The sequence below is a fragment of the Tamandua tetradactyla genome, chromosome 7, assembly GCF_023851605.1.
Source record: "Tamandua tetradactyla isolate mTamTet1 chromosome 7, mTamTet1.pri, whole genome shotgun sequence".
Classification (NCBI taxonomy): Eukaryota; Metazoa; Chordata; class Mammalia; order Pilosa; family Myrmecophagidae; genus Tamandua; species Tamandua tetradactyla.
The window spans coordinates 99,795,579-99,812,486 of record NC_135333.1 but is presented as its reverse complement, the minus strand read 5'-3'; the positions used below and the strand labels follow the sequence as shown (position 1 = coordinate 99,812,486).

The 16,908-nt window shown below is 36.0% G+C and overlaps 1 protein-coding gene and 1 long non-coding RNA gene across 5 annotated transcripts in view; one reads left to right on the top strand and one right to left on the bottom strand.

Moving 5' to 3' along the window:
• The window catches only part of LRRK2 (leucine rich repeat kinase 2), a 156,028-nt gene that overhangs the window by 27,288 nt on the left and 111,832 nt on the right, over nt 1-16,908 (bottom strand). For both annotated transcript variants that reach the window (XM_077170530.1, XM_077170531.1), the window contains exons 40-41: nt 14,095-14,285; nt 8,015-8,175 (exon numbers count right to left, since the gene is read on the bottom strand). In XM_077170530.1, the coding sequence (XP_077026645.1) occupies nt 8,015-8,175; nt 14,095-14,285 (352 nt within the window). The remainder of the gene's footprint in view (nt 1-8,014; nt 8,176-14,094; nt 14,286-16,908) is intronic.
• Nucleotides 7,024-15,752, top strand: LOC143691687 (uncharacterized). 3 transcript variants are annotated; one of them, XR_013179653.1, is made up of 3 exons: nt 7,024-7,040; nt 13,373-13,635; nt 15,318-15,752. It is a non-coding gene; the product is annotated as an uncharacterized LOC143691687 (long non-coding RNA). The 3 variants fall into 3 exon arrangements; XR_013179654.1 differs by lacking the exon at nt 7,024-7,040 and adding an exon at nt 10,255-10,271; XR_013179655.1 differs by lacking the exon at nt 7,024-7,040 and adding an exon at nt 10,495-10,511.

Below are 16,908 nucleotides of genomic sequence, written 5' to 3'. Positions count from 1 at the left end.
TTTGTCATTGGCTACCATAAGAACATCCTTATAAGAAAATACATGCTAATATGTTGAGGGATGAAATATCATGATGTCTAAAACTTAAATTCAATGATGCATATTCATATACTATCCATACCCACCCAAATACTAAGTGTGAGAGAGAGAGCAAGTATGACAAAAAGTTGATAATCAATGAATCTACATTGATAAGGATATTTATTGTACTATTATTTCAACTTTTCTACGTGCTTAAACATTTTTAAAGTAAAAAGTCAGTAGAAATGTACATGATTAAAGACTAGAAATAAATACATTCAAATGCAATAATGATTATTTCCAAGTGATGAGATTATGGATAATTTTTATTTTTTATACTTTCAAATTTTCTACATTGAGCATACATTATAGTTATAGTAGAAAAATATAACAAAATATATATTCATAGCCTTCAAAAAGTAAATGACTGAATTTGAAAAATTCTATTGGTCAGAAAGCCCACCAGAAAAGGTAAAGCTCAGCAGTCCTACACCAAGAGGGAAGGACACGAAGAGTCAAGAGAATGGAGATGTCATATCTGAGTATAGTAATCCCTACCATACTAATTGTCAACATTCCTTGGTTGTTAGCATTTTACCACATCTGTTCCTTTCATTCCTTTCTCTATGCATATGCATGCATGCATGCACACACACACACACACACACACACACACACACACACACCCTTCACTGCTACAATTATCCCATATATGTTTCTATATATGTGTACAAATGCACATACATTATAAATTTTTGAAACATTTGAAATAAAGTTGCAGACATGATAGCTCTAAAAATATCATGTAAACATTTTCTGACAGAATCACACTACCTTCTCACACTAAAGAATTGTGAAAGTAAATAAAATCATTCTAAAACAGATCCCTAATAAAGTGTGCCTGTGGCATAATATAAACAAACCACAACACTCCATTCATATTGCTACAGCACTTTACAGAACGTCTTGTTGACATCTCATGTGATGTGCACAAGAACCACCTGAGGTAGGCAAATGAGGACCTACCATTTCACAAGTGACATAATCCTTTCAGAAATGTTATATGTTCACCTAAGGGTCACACAGATATGAATGGTAAAGTCAAGAGTATTTAAAAGATTAAGCTACACACACATTAACTATATTCCTTAGCAAAATTTATGCTTGCTTCCTTAGAATTTAAAAAGGCTTTTGGAGACTGATTTAAATCTTATTGAATTATATTATTCATTCAACACATGCACTGAGTATCTATTATATGGAGGTACTATTCAAGGACAATTAAAATGTTAAATGTATTTTTCTCTCTATAAATTCACTGTTACAAACATATACAATTTAGAATCACAGGACCTTAGAGAAGGAAGAGACAAGAAGGGTCACTTAGTCTGAATTCTTTCCCAATGAATGGAATCCACAGATCTTAGAGTTGCACAGAAAGCTGGAATTTTGTTCACAATGAGGCAAGGACATGAAGAAAGCTGTGGAAATGAATTCTTACTTCAATAGGGAAATGCTTATAAGTTTCTTCTAACCCCTTTTGAAATTAATGTCTTCATTAACATGATCCTCAGCCTTGGAACATAGTACTTATTTATATATCAGAAGGGGCCTCGATTATAATATACTTCTAGATGCTTCTTTGAATTCATCTAATGAATTCCAGGTGCTCTTGATTGAATCAGCAATTTTTTCCAAAGTTATCTACAGAGGAGTACTGCCTTTAGGAAAAAATCTCCCTCCTATAATAAACTTTGAATAATGATATAACTGTGGCCCATGATCTAGATCAAATATGTTGTCATAGGTAGTAACAAAATGGCATTCCAGGGTACATAGGTGGTTCAGTGGTAGAATGCTCACCTTGCATGCAGGAGGCCCGGGTTCGATTCCCAGACCATGCACTCAAAAAAAAAAAAAAAAAAAAATGGCATTCCATTGGTGACAGAAGTTAACAAACGTGTAGAATAAAATGAAGCATACTATTCACAATCCATACTTTTAAATACAAAAATGTATTAAAATATCACTACAATTTTTTTCACTGAAAAGGGTATAATATCTATTTCAAAATCATGCATTTAGAAATAAGTAAATAACACTTGAAAGCAAGTTGTCCCATGAAATTACAAAGTTAAAATCGCCAGACTCTACCATTGTGAGTGACACAACAATTAAACAGAATGGAAAACTTAGACATAAATACGTAGGAATAATATTATACAAAGGTGGCATTTCAAAGCAATAGGGAAAGACAGATTTTTAATAAATGAAATTGTTATAAATTATTGGTTAAAAAAAAAGAAAGGTAGCTAATTACTCCTTATACCTAATCAACTTTAGATAGACCAAAAGTTTGAATGTAAAATATGCATCTATGAAAGCACTAGAGGAACATTAATAAATAAATTGATAATACTGGGATCTGAAAGGCCTTCCTAATCACTTTCTAAGTACAGTGATTATACTGAGGTATAATTAGGGTGGGGGTGGTAGGAGTGGAAAGACTTGGGGTGTGAGCATTATCTTCAGGGAATATAAAATTAATAAATCACTACCCCTGCCTGCCCTTGGCACATCACTGCCTAAACATGTTAGGAAAATCAGAGACCAGAAAATGGAACAGAAAGGTAAGAGAACAGAAAATTTGTCTACCTAAAATCCTAAAACCCCTCAATAGCAAAATGCCATAAATGAGATTAAAAAACAAATAATAAGCTGAAAAATGTATAATATATTAATTAGACAAGGAGTCAATATTAACTAAAATCAGCTTTTATAAATCAGTAAGAAAAATACAGGTAAATGCATTAGATACGAAACATGACAGGAAAAATATATGTCTAATATATAAAAGGGTACTTGGCCACAAAAAAAATAAGCAAATCAATATTTGAAAAAGTAAAACAACATCAAATTATCACTTCTTACCTATTGATTATAAAGATTAAAAAGACTAACAAACCCAGAATGGGAAATGGTTGCTGTAATTAAAATATTGGGTGATGGACCAAATATGCAAATGGACAATGGTCAGACCATATATAAAAATAGGATACTGACCCCCTGCCTCTAGTTAGCCATCTTCAGCTTCCTCAAGCCAAAAGCCTCCAACCAGGGCATTATGTGAAGTCTTCTCCTTTTGTTTCCTATAAAGCTCTCCCATTCCTCTGCCTACCTCTGAGTCTCTGCCAAACCCAAGTGATGGTGGCTGACTCTCTAGCTATAGCAAGCTCTGGATATACAGCCTTTACTAGTTCTCATTTGGGTGTCTTCATTTATTTCCATGCAGGAATATGAAATGACACAACCTTTCTAGAGGGCAATTAGAAAGACTATCCAAATTCAAAATGTGTATAGCCAGCAGCAGTATTCCTAGGTATTTAATGTTTAATAAATAGTTCAATAAATGAAAATCTTAAATTTACAAGTTTATTACTTAAGCACTATCAACAATATCGAAACAAGGAAAAATGTATACATATTAAAATAGGACTGATTAAGTAAATTAGAGTACATGCTAGCAGTGAGATATTACACAATTATTAAAACTGATATTTGACAGATTTTCCACGAAATATTGTCAAGTAGAAAAAGAGTACAAATTTAAAAAGCAGAATTTATAGAATGATATTTATATATTAAAAAAGCTTAAGCACGTCTGGACTCAGAAATAGATACACCTCCATGTCAACTATATGTTAAGAATTGTTCCTACTAATGCATTTGGAAAACATCTACTGGCCTGCTCAGCAACATTTGCTGCTTTTAACTTGTGCCCTTATGCTTTGCAAATCAAACTTGCTTGCTTGAGATGCCTCCATGTAGTTCTTTACATTAAAAAGCAAAAATAGGGGAGTGGGAGAAAGGAGGGCTGAAGGGTGTTAAAACTTAAGCTACCAACATAAAGTTTGATCATCAATCTAAATCATGAGAGGGTCCTCCAAACTATTCTATGTGTATCCTTATCACTATGGGCTCCCCTAGAGGAGCAGCAATAATTTCTTCAAGAATTCCTGTCTTATATTCAATTATAGTTGTCACCAAGGCAGAATAAATTTTCAAGCTATTCAATCTGTTCATCACTGAATTTAATTTGAGACAGAAATTAACACTTTTAATATTACCTGCCATTAGGAAAGGTAATTAGGCACAGTAGGCACATTTCCGGCGTCTTTACAAAGGGATGTGAGGTATCTGATTGTGACTGGTCTATGGTTGTTACTCATGGACCACACTACCATACTGTGTGGTTAACCTGCTTAACACCTATGGCCCTGAAAAACTAAAAAGACAAAGTGCTAACCGAAATATTAAATGTACATTGTTGTGCTGGGCTGCTCAAGTCATTTATTTAAACATGTGTCATTTCTGCTTCCAGTAACAGAAATTAGATTTACCAACCTGCATCAAACAACTAAATAACCAGACAATATAGAAATAGTTTTCATACTGGGCAGTAGGACCACAGGAAACTGATCCTGAGAGACAGGAAACAAATGAGGTGAGCCTTGTGGGCCCTACAGAGCTCCCAGGTCATAGCACAGGTAAGGGGAACCCAAAAGGAGTCCAGTGGCCCCTGATGAGAAGCCTGAACTGGAATCAGAAATGGTAAAGGCATTATTCTAAGTATTTTATATATACCAGGCATTATTCTAAGCATGTTATATGGATTACTTATTTAATTTTTACAACTATCCCATAGGATAGTAATAATAATCCTATTACTATTAGAAACTATTTTATAGTAAAATAAAATTAGGTAATGAAAGCCTCACTCACCTAGTTAATTGTAGAGCAAGCCCAGATAATCTGACTCCAGGGCCCATGTTTATTAGATTCCAGACAGCCAATTGTTCACTAAGACATATTTATCTCTCTATATATCTCTTTCTCAGTGAGAAAGATTAAATTAATTTGATTAAGCTTTTGTTTAAATACAATTCTAAACTTTATTCATGTTTATTCAGTACCGTAACTTTTGTTTATTTCACAGGTTCATATTCTTAAAAAGTCTAGAGTACATGCTAATTGTCTTATTAAAAGTTATTTTATAAATAACATTTTTTCCCCATGGACAATCTGAAACTTAATCTGCCCATCTACCCTATAATCCTTCTATAGGCAATGAACAGCACTGTCTATGTTAGGCAGAGAATAGGAACCTTTTGCTAACAAATAAGAATATTTTTCAATGGAGTCCCATAACTTACAAAGATTAAACCATTTGGCATAACTTAAAAAGCCCTTCATAAGCCTGAAAAGCGGTTCTCACACTGGCCTAAATGTCAGAACCATTTCTCATACTTAAAAAAACTGCAGACACCCTTGACCTCCATTCTAAATGAATGAGTCACCACCCTTCACGTGCACTGGAATGAACAGGGGAACTTTAAAAAAAAAAAAAACACCAATGACTAGGTCCCACCCCAGACTAGCAAAATTAGAATTCTTTGGGGGTGAATGACAATCCTCCAAGGGATTCTAAGGTAGGACCTGGATTGACAGCCCTTGCTTCAAACCTACAAAAATAGAATTCTGAAGGATGCAGCTATGGTGGCTATATTAAAAATAAAAACTTGACAAATTATCTAATATGCAGCCAGAATTGAAAAACACTTAACTATTTCCCTATTCATCACTCAAACCATACTGAACTTCCTACAGTTATCTGAATAAGACAAGTTGTTTGATACCTTAGTGCCTTTTGCCAGGAAAGTCCTCTCCATACCTCTTCCCCCTATTTTTTGTTCAAACCTCCAGCTCATGCTATAAATTATAATTCTAGAATCATCTCATCTATGAAGGAAATCCTGATGACTTATAGCTCAGTTAATCACTTGTTCCTTTGTGCTATCACTGTGCCTTATACACAGACCTCCTATTGAAACTGACATAAAATTTTACAATTATTTGTTTATAGCCCTGTCTCTCGTTAGAATGTTTGCTTCTGGAGGGCAAGATTTACATTTATTCATGCATATTATCCAAACGTAGCAATAGAACAATTGTTAACATGCCTTGAAAACCTGCCACATACTAAGCCCTGTTCTATACTATTTACATGGATTATTTCACTTTACCTTTATAAAAACCCTATGAGGCAGGCATTTTTCCTCATCATATTTTACAGAAATGAAAACTAAGACCCAGAAAAAGAATCTTGATAAATATCACACAGCTATTAAGTGGTAAACCCACTTTGGTACATGGTGAACGTTCAATAAATTACTACCAGATACATGAATAAATGAATGAAAAATAAATACAATTTTCCCTTGGGAGATTATCATGACAATTACCACATAAAATTACAGGAAATATGATTCATTTTATAAGAATATTTTTTAGAAATTATTTTCACATAAGCCTCCTTTGAGTAAAGAAAGAAAAGAGCCAGAGATGAAGAATATGAGGAATTACTGAATTAGGTTTGATTATATATTATTTATTTTCTCTCTTTCTCACTTTCACAGAAGTTTAAGTTGAGCGTGTTTCACCATCTATCATGTGTCAGTGTATAACCAGAGAATAACATTTTATTTACCCTAAGACTGTTGTATTTATATGGATATTGACCGAGTTAAAGCCATCAGTCAGTGTCCATCTTGTTCAATAGCGCAACTGTCACAGGACCCAGAATTAACTGTCACTCTGAACAGGATATAATACAAATATATCCACTTGGCTGAGTTAAAGTCAAAACTGTCCAAGTTATTCAAAGACGAAACGACCTATTGCATATTTACCTTTCAAAATGTCGACAGACACTGCCCTGTGCTCACTGTCAAGAAATGAACTGTTTCTGCCTTCACAGCACCAGCTGCGATGGTGCCAGGCCAGGGGCTCACATATCAGTCTGCTTGGGTTTGCATCTTGTACCTCCCTATAGACCTTCGTTTCTGTCCACTGGGACTAGCATTAGGATATACTTCAGAGGGTCATAAGGATTATCTGAGATGATCAGCCCATGCAAAGAACAAAGCATAAGGCAGGCACACTGTTCATGCTCTGAAAAGGTCAGTGCCTATTATTGTCTTCTCTGGGATCACATTAATCACCTTTCACTTATATGCATACACAAGGTGAAAGCATCATAGTAAGGGTTAGTATAAAAAACAGGCAAAGGTTTAGCAACCACTTGGTCTTTTATTTCTCCAGAAGCTTTCATGCTAAAAGATATAACATTAACAGGACGATTCATTAAAAGGAAAAAACAGGGAGATAATTAAAAACATATGAGAGTGAACCATTTCATTTTCCAAACATAATCACATGGGGGAAGGAAAAGTTTGGGTGGGGGGTGGTAGGAACAGTGCTAAAAGTTATAGGTATATAAAGTCTGATGCTGAGTTTACAATAATGATGAAGAAAAGGTCCAGGATAAGCAAGGAAAATTTTGCTTACAAAGTATTAAGCAGCCTGGAGGAAGTGGGATAAAATGGAACAGATCAGGCCTGGGTTTTTCTGTCATGATATCCCTCCAAGTTCATGTGCTACATCAATATGTTTATATCTCTTCAGCAAAACATGCATATTCACACTGAGGGTGACAGACAGGATAATAATAAGCACCAAGTCAGTTCAGGTCAGGTTCTGCCATCAAATCTGGTACAAAAATTTTTGGTTTGTCAGAGCTCTTTGGGTTTCAGAGTTAAGGATCTTATACTGGGATGTGGTTTTGCCTCATTTTTAAATATCCATAGTACCTCTGTTACAACTTTTGCTATGTTACATTTTACCACCGCTGGGACATTTAAGTGTTTTAATAATCAAATTTTTAAAAAATATAATATGATATCAAACCTTTTGTCCTTTTATTTGGTTTTTGCCCTGGAAAACCACACTCGTTGATGTATAATGATCATAATAAGGTTCACAATTCCTCATACCCTAAGTAACTGCTCACAATATGATAGGCTGCAGTGTCTTTGCATTCTCCTGAACTCACATCTGAGGTAATGATTATCCATCTTAAAACTCCAGCACCTACCCGGTGTGCCCTCTGACGTTTTTATCCCCATTTTGCAGCAGTACTGAGCGATCCCATAGTCAGCAATCTTGGCAATGACTGCAGCGTTGGGGTACAGGGTGAACAGCAGCACATTGTGGGGCTTCAAGTCACGGTATATAATCATAGCAGAGTGGAGATACCTGCCAGAAGGCACAGAGGCAATCTTATTAAAATAGGATTATATTATAATATTTTTGTCCTCACTTCCTTGAACATTTGTTCATGATCCAAAGTATGAAAATTCTGTGTTGTTTTAACCTCAATGTCAATTAAGGGATATTGTAGAAGGAAATCAAAACAAGCAAGTCCAATATTTAGAAATATGCTTTTTAAAAGAAACTATTCAATTCTGAAAAGTAAATTAAACTTCAGGATACAACCACCTCAGGCAAAGTATCAATTTCTAGAGACATTTCTTTCATATATATCGATAATTATTTAAAATGCTTTCTGGATTCCTCCAGCTACCATATGAATATTTTAATTATTTTTAAATGTAAATATGTTACACAAGGGTTGATGAGATTTATATTTATTTTCTTAAAACCATCCAGCAGTTTATCTCAGCTTTTAAAATTCTCTCTTCCAATTCTCTTCTAATGTTTGGTTCTTCTGACTAACATGTTTCCTAATTTTAAAAATATTTTCAACTTTTCAATAATAACAAATCAAAACCTAAGACTTTTTAATGGCTACCAATCAATTACTCTATTTGAAGATAGAATTTACTGTAAACCCAATTCTGTAATAAACTGAAGTTAACAGAGAACATTTTGAACAGAGAACTGGAGTGAATACATCACTATCTCTTGAGAAAGATGAGGCTGGGTGTTACTAAAGTCCTTCCTTTTGGGTACTGATCATGCAACAATATGCAACTAGACTTTGACAATTCAGGCAAAGAGCAAAGACTAGTTAGTATTAAGAAACAATATACAGTTTTTATCTCAACAGGGTCCTGCCCATTCTTGCAACATGGCCATAGAACTACCAGACCTCCCTAAAGTCACTCCATTGCCACGGTTCCTTACACACCTACAAACTTCTGACTTTTCCCAACTCTAAGGGTCTCCCTTGACCCACAATGCCAAATTTACCATCACCCTCCATGTGATCTTGCAGATATATAATGATTGACCTTGAAAGAACACCACAGAACTTAATGGAGAGAAATTTAAATCCTTTGTTTGTTTGTGGCTTTGGTTTCGGTTAATGTGATTTCAATAAACATTTACTCCATCACTTTACTCCATTACTGAGTACCAATCATGGCAACTGGGATTAGGAGCAGAGTGGCAGGGAGACGCTGATGGCCTCATGTGTATGCAGCCTTTAATTGTTTCTGCAATGGAAGAGCATCTCTCTTCCAGGACGTAGTTAGGATATTTGGCTTCAGGCCCATTCATTTCAGTAAACATATTTTTGGCTGAAAAATAAGACAAATGTACTAATGAGGTTGACCTTAACAATAAGTAATGGCTTGAAAGAAAAATTTACTAAGGGCTTACTGAAGGACCATTAGCTATACTTGCCCCGCTGAAGACGAAAGCTGGGAGATTAAGAAGAAAAAATTTTAAAGCCAAATCATACATCACTGAACAGGTTCCAAATCTTTCCTAATGTATGCCTCTTTTGCTGTATTTTAGAATACAGACTCTCTCAGAATACTTTTCAAAGGTTAAAAATAGTTAAATAACGTCAGAGGTAGCAAGGGGTTATCTGACTTGGTTAAAATGTTCAATTATAGAATTTAATCTTGAAAGTACAGTTTTAATAGCTTTTAATAGAACAGCAAAATAACTTCTTAAATACCAATAAGTGCTTATCTTGTCTTACTGAAAATAATTTAATGGCAACTTATACATTATGCGACAATGAATATGGTCATTTTTTATCAAAATATACTCATCTATTATTTAATGTTAATAAGAAATGCTAAGAAACCCTTTTCTTCATAATTTAAAATAAACTATTCCATCCTAAGTAGAATGATTCTTAAAATAGAATGCATTCATTTACTTATCAAATATGTATTGGGTATCCATAAGGCCCAGTCATTAGTGAACACAAAACTGTCTTTGTAATTCTGCTCTTGAGAGGGTCACAGTCTAGAAGATCTGACAGGTGTTCAAACGAGGTTACTTTTAAGAAATGTGGAAAGAACCATACACTAGGGGTGCAGAGGTGGGGAAAAGCACAGAGCTAAAGCTAGTGAAGTGGAATCTCTCATTAGAGTGTAAGTTTTCAACCCTGATGAGAATAATGTAACCTCTACCTTTCACTCTTCACCACCTAACACAATGTCCTAAACTAAGCAAGCTCAGGAAACATGTTAGTGAGGATAACTCTTGATTGGGCACTCAGGCTTCACAGTGGAGGTGGTATCTGAGCAAATTCTTGAGGAGGGTGAGTTCTCCATAAAGACAAATTTGAGGAAAGAGAAGACTGGTATACGCAAAGACAGAGAGGCATGAATGTAAGTAAAAATCCAAGACCTTTCTTCAGCATGGTTAGAATGCCAAATGCAGGCAACAGAGCGGCAGGAGGCTGGCCAGAATGGCAAGAGGCATACAGAAGGAGTTTTGATGCTAACCCAAAGATTCTGGATGTACTTTATAGGTAAGTGGGAATTTTAAGCATAATTAGATTCTCTTTTTAGAAGAAATATTCTGATAATTCCCGGGAGGTACTGGACTAAGGAAATGTTAGTGGCATAATACAAATGGATTTATTCAAGAGATAATGTAAAGCAGTATCAAGGACCAATGGACAAATGCATACTACTCTCGGGGGCAGGAGGTTGGTCTAGATGTGCCTACAAGGATCCTCGCCTAGAGAGTAGGCAAAGAGATACAAGAGAAGGAGCAATCCATAGTGCGGGGAAGTTAGCAGGGAAAGTAAATTCACTTTTGAAAGTATGGAATTATAGGAATATTTTGGAAATGTCTTTAAAGGTAATTAAGATATAGAGTTCAAACTAGTGGACTGAATTAGAGATGTAAACTAGCAGTAGAAGGTAAGACTACAGGGAAAGAGAGAAAATGTAACATGAAGAAAATTCTTATGTCACTCAAAACATCTCCATCATTTAAGAGGCTCCAAAGAGTATGAGCTTACTATTTCTTTATACCTCTGTATCTATAGCTTCACGCTAAAATATATTTGGGAAGACCAAGATTAAGGTTGTTTTAAAAAAATACTTGTACTCATGGAAGATTTAGGCAGTAGAGCTACCATAATCTATTGGCCTTTTGTGGCACAAAATCCAAAACTGTTCTGCCAATACCCTCAGGACAAACAAGCAAATTATAGAAAAGTATGCTGGAATTTCATTTACTTCATCAGAAACTGCTGTATGTGCTATTTAAAGTAAGGGTAATTTTACTTTAAAGTAAGTATATTACTTTAAAGTAAGAATAAGTTATTTTATAGATGAGGTGTTTCAAACAACAGTAAATAAAAACATAACATTGCTACATTACATAAATGAGTGCTTTGGGATTACACAGAAGAATCAGAAAGAACTAGAACCTTGAGATAGTTGAAATAAGAAAAGTGACCAGGAAGACTTTGAATTACATTTGCACATTACCCAGATTAATTTAACACAAGGTTCCCCCTGGTGTTCAAAGCCAACATAACAACCTGAATCAAAAATCCCTGTGTCCTGCAGGGACATTTAATGTGTATGTTGTAAAATAGCTTCTGTTCCCTTTCAGATGGAATTCTACTTATTTTATACATATATTCAAAATTCTTCACAAACTACTTATAAATATATCTTCCTGCTTTTGTGTTTAGTTTTAAGAACTGTGCATTTGTTTTTCCTACACTACATTCCATTTACATGTCTGCATATTCTTGAAATGCATATACACAGCATTTCATATTTCTGAAATGCATATACACACCTTTTCAGAAAGGAAGAGAAGGAAATTTGCATTCTCTGAGTGGTCAGGCATTGTTTTCTTCCCTCTGTCCTTTCCACCCCTCCCCCTGCCACCAAACACTTACTGTTGCTACGGATATAATGATGAACAAGATTGGAAGTCCCTGCTCTCAAAGAGCTTAGAGTCTCATGCCAAAGGCAGACAATAAACAAATTTAACAACTGAAAACATAAAGAACACCAGGCAGCAGTACTGTCTCAGATAAAAGAGGGCTATTTGGCACCAGGGGTAAACTCTCTGAGGAGAGAACTGAATGAATGAGACACGAAGCTATCTAGGGGTCAGATATTCCCAGTCAAAGGAAAAGTAAGCAAAAAGCTTTTGGCATATGAAAAACAACCTCAAGGAAGTTAAAGGCTGAGTGCTGTGACCAGGAAGTGAGTAGAAATGATAACAGGGCAGACTTGATAAAACTTTAAGTTAAAAAATCACCCTCCCTGTTGTGTGAAGAACACAGTATAAAGGAGCAAAACACAAAAGCAGAGAGATGAATAAGGCAGTAAGAGATGACAGTAGCTTAAACTCAGGTGGTAATGACAGGAATTGTGAGAGGTAGCTGCATTAAGATATGTTTTGATGGAAGAAGGGAAAAGATCTGCTAAAGGATTAGGTGTGGAATGGGAGAGAAAGGAAGGGACCAAAGATGACCCCAATGTGGAACAAATTATGGAGCAATGTGGGGGAAATTAAGCATTTCATTTGGAATGTGTTCGATTATTACAAAAGTTCTCAAATCTTTGTGCATTTTGTCACAGTTTATAATCTTTTTTTTTTTTCATTTCTTTTCTTTTTTTGCAGGCAGGCACTAGGAATTGAACCCGGGTCTCCAGCAGGGCAGGCAAGAACTCTGTCTGCTAAGCCACCATGGCCCACCAATTTTTTTTATATAATCTATTTTTTTTAATATGAGTAACAGACTAATAAAATCACAGTTCCTAAGTGTTTGGAACAGTGATTAAACCCAGTCCTGTGTCTCCAAAGACCACTGTCTTTCCACTGTGCTGTGCTGCCTCTCCAAGACTGTGTCTGGAATTCTGAGACACACTATGGTTGTACAGAACAATCCAACTCCCACCGTGTTAGTCCTCTTCAAATGTATGGAACAATCTTTCCTTGTTGAAATTATCAAATGATACTTGATACTTTTGTGCTGGTGTGAAAGTATTATGCACCCCAGAACAGCCATGTTTTAATCCTGATCCAATCTTGTGGGAGCAGCTATTTCTTTTAATTCCTGTTCAGTACTGTAGGTTGGAAACTTGACTAGATTCTCTCCAGGAAGACATGGCACACCCAATTGAGGGTGTAACTTTTGATTAGATGGGGACGTGACTCCACCCATTCCAGGTGGAGTCATTAGTTTATTGGAATCCTTTTGTTTCCAAAGAGGAAACACTTTGGAGAAATCTCAGGAACGACAGAGCCTGGAGAAACAACAGAAGCCCCAGAGCCGACAGAATCTTCTCAGCAGAGCTGACACTGATGTAGACACATGGAGAACAGAAACATGGATGTCTGGAGATGGTTGGAGCCCATCAGGCGTCACCATAGCATGTTAAGCAAGCCCGAACCGGGAGAGGCAGATGCCAGCCACATGACTACATAGCTGACAAAGATGTTCCTAACCCCTTGGACCTTTCTTGAATTAAGGTAACCCAAACTGGTGCCTTAATTTGGGCATTTTCATTGCCTTAGAAATGTAAACTTGTAACTTACTAAATTCCCCCTTTTAAAAAGCCGTTTTAGTTCTAGTATATTGTACAATGGCAGCTGGCAAACTAACACAACTTCCCTTGATGCTTTGAAACTTACTATATCTATTTTAGGGGAGGCAGGTAAGTATAGAGTTTAAATCATAGACTCTACAGTTGGACTCCCTGGTTCAAACTCTACCACTACTAGCTGTAAGGTTTTGCGTGGTCTTCCTACTTCCATTTTATGAAATTACAAACTTTGACCTGGACAATGGTGGGTTTTCACTGAAACTGTGGAATGTTAGTATAACACAATGCTACTTGGAACCACTGCTCTCCAGGAACCAGAGTCAAAGCCTGAGAGTAACTTATATTTGATCATGCACTGAAATAGAAAGTAATGTGAACTAATTACCTCAAGCCATCAGCCACATGTAGTGCAATCCTGTGCTGCAGGGTTCTGGTGAGGCTGCCCTTGTCCTGCTGGAGCAGACGATCCAGGGAACCCTTGGAAGCTAATTCCATCACCAACATGCGAGGACGTATCCCAGCTGCCAGCAAAGATATTAAGCTGGGGTGGTGGAGGTGGCAAAGCACCACCAGCTCCTGCAAAAGCCAAATACCTTATAAAAGTAATACAACACAATCTCTTACCCGAGTATTTCCTTTCTTAAAGACATCAACACTTCTCTGGGTGATTAAATTATGGCAAACTTTCCATTTCTTCTTCCAGTACTTTTTATATTTTCCAAATTTTAAGTTCTATTTTCCCCCTTTCTCTGCTTTTATCAGAACACAATGCAGTGACAGAACATTCATTGTGGTCATGCTAACTGGTCATGTCAAGCTCACTTCTCAGGCTGTAGTAAGAGCAGCTACTACCAATTAACTGCAGCTGCAGGTGATATAAAATCTATCATCTCCGGTGTCATGACTAGAAAAGTTTACTGAGGAGGAACCTAACTCCACAGAAATATACAACATCACCCTGTCCTCAAAACTCTCTAATGACTTCCTGTTATTCTGAGCATTAATTGCCATATATTCCATGACCTACAACAGCCTGACCTTATCTAGTCCCAGCCCCCTCTCAGAGACCATCCCCTTTACTTTCCCCTTCATGGACCACTGTTCAACCACACTGGCATTCATTCACTCCTGGTATGTGTCCAGGTAGTTCGAACTCTTTCCCACCCACTTAACACTTTTTTCTATTATTTCTTATCACTATTTGAAATTATTTTCATGCTTCCTCTCCATTTTAATTGTAAAAGGATTCTTTCTAGAGCCTAAAAATTTGTCATCGGGTTAACCCAAAAACAGCAGTATAAAATAAAGACATGGCAGATATTTTTCCAATTGAAAGAGGAGAAACACACAGAGATAGTAAATGAAAATCCAAGATGCCAGAGACACCATTTTAGCTTGAACAGAAAGATCTCGATTCTAATAACAATCCTTTATCTAGACTGCATCACGTGAGACTATTTTACAGTCTCCTTTACGGCACTGTTATTTTAGAATTCCATATACACTGTATTCTGCATATGCCACCTTACTCTGAAACTGTAATTAAATTGAAATTTATAGTTTATATGATGTTAAATTGATTCATGCTTTAAACTATGATTTCTGCAGAAACTGCTTCTTAAAACTAGCTTCAGAGACCTGACATATCAGTGCTACCTGCATTTCTCAGAAAGCTGAAGTGTAGAGAATTCTGCAAGCTGAAGAAGAAAAGCTGAATACTCTGAGAAAGGATTTTCCAAGAACAAAAGCTTTGGGTTGCAATTGTATTTGCTTAGTAAATCATTATTTTATTATATCTGATTAGTTCAGTTGGTTAAAACTGATGAGAAAAAGTTAAATTATCTCTGTTTACTTTCATAAGCACAGATATAAGCCTAAATGAAACCCTGGAAAAGGACCTCACTGATTGCAAAGAGGAAAGAGCAAGTAAATAATAATGGATAAACTGTCATTCATGACCATGCAAACTCTGAATGCCAAAGTCCTCCCTCCCTCCCTGCTTCCCTTCTTTCTGTAATAAAAAGCATATTGCTTGTACTTTAATTTTCTATTTCTTTTACCATCTTCTTGAGTAACTGCTACCTATACACTAATCACACCTGTACAAACTTTTAGTGTTCTGACTTCCATCAGAGTTCCCCAAGCGCATTCCATAAAATTTGAAACATATTGGTCACATTCAGTGACCAAGTGTGAAAAATCCATTTATAAAAGTCACCTGTAGATTGACAGAGACTGTGTCCAGATTTGGTTCACAAATTTGCTTCTATATGCAAAATGTTTGTTAACTTATTCCTAGAGCTACAGTGCGATTTTTTGTTACTAATAAATAAAATGCCCCCAGATATCTTATACATAAATGAAAACTTTTCATTATTCATAGTAACTGAAATATTGTAAAATAGTCTATGTTTTAAAGTTTGCATGAGTTATTTAGATGTAGTCAAAAATACTTTTTAAAATAAATTGAGGAAAAATGTAAAAATGAAAAGATTAAAAAATTCTGTTGAGTTCTGATTTAAGATGACAGCGCAAACACTGGATTTTACCTCCCCTCCCACCTGTCTCCTTCCTTTATTCCTACTGTCAGTAACGACTTACACAACACACACATGAAATAATAAATTAACTGCAGGCAACAAAACAAGAAACAGTACTGGAGTGGCCACTGTTGGTTATTTATTCAGCATCCATTTCCCTTTCTTTCTTTCTAGGAGTACCTTGATGTTTGCTCAAGTATCCAATCCTCAACTATGGAGCCCACAGAAACTGACCCCAACCCCAGACCTGGGAAAAGGCGGGGATATTCTAAGCAATACCATTGCCACTGCTCCAGTTATTGGTCCAGTAATATAGGCCTAAGCCAGTTAGCATGCAGCATTACCCCTGTACTAGACACTTGCTGCGAAAAGGACATGGGGCTCAACTTAAGCCAATGGAAGTTTTCTTAATGAACAACTGCATAGGGTTGCTCATTCCTTTGAAATACAAGACCCCAAAAGAGACACCCTCTTAGTCTTCAGCACTTGGAAGAATGTAACTGTGAAGCCTGAAACCAATTCACCACCATGAGAAAAGGCATCTTGAGAGAAAAAGCCAACACAGGAAGGTTAAAGGAATTACAGAGAAAAATGACCAGAAGTACTTGATTAAACCAACTCTGTGGGTTGTTTTTGTTTTTCGTTTTTTTAAGAAGACA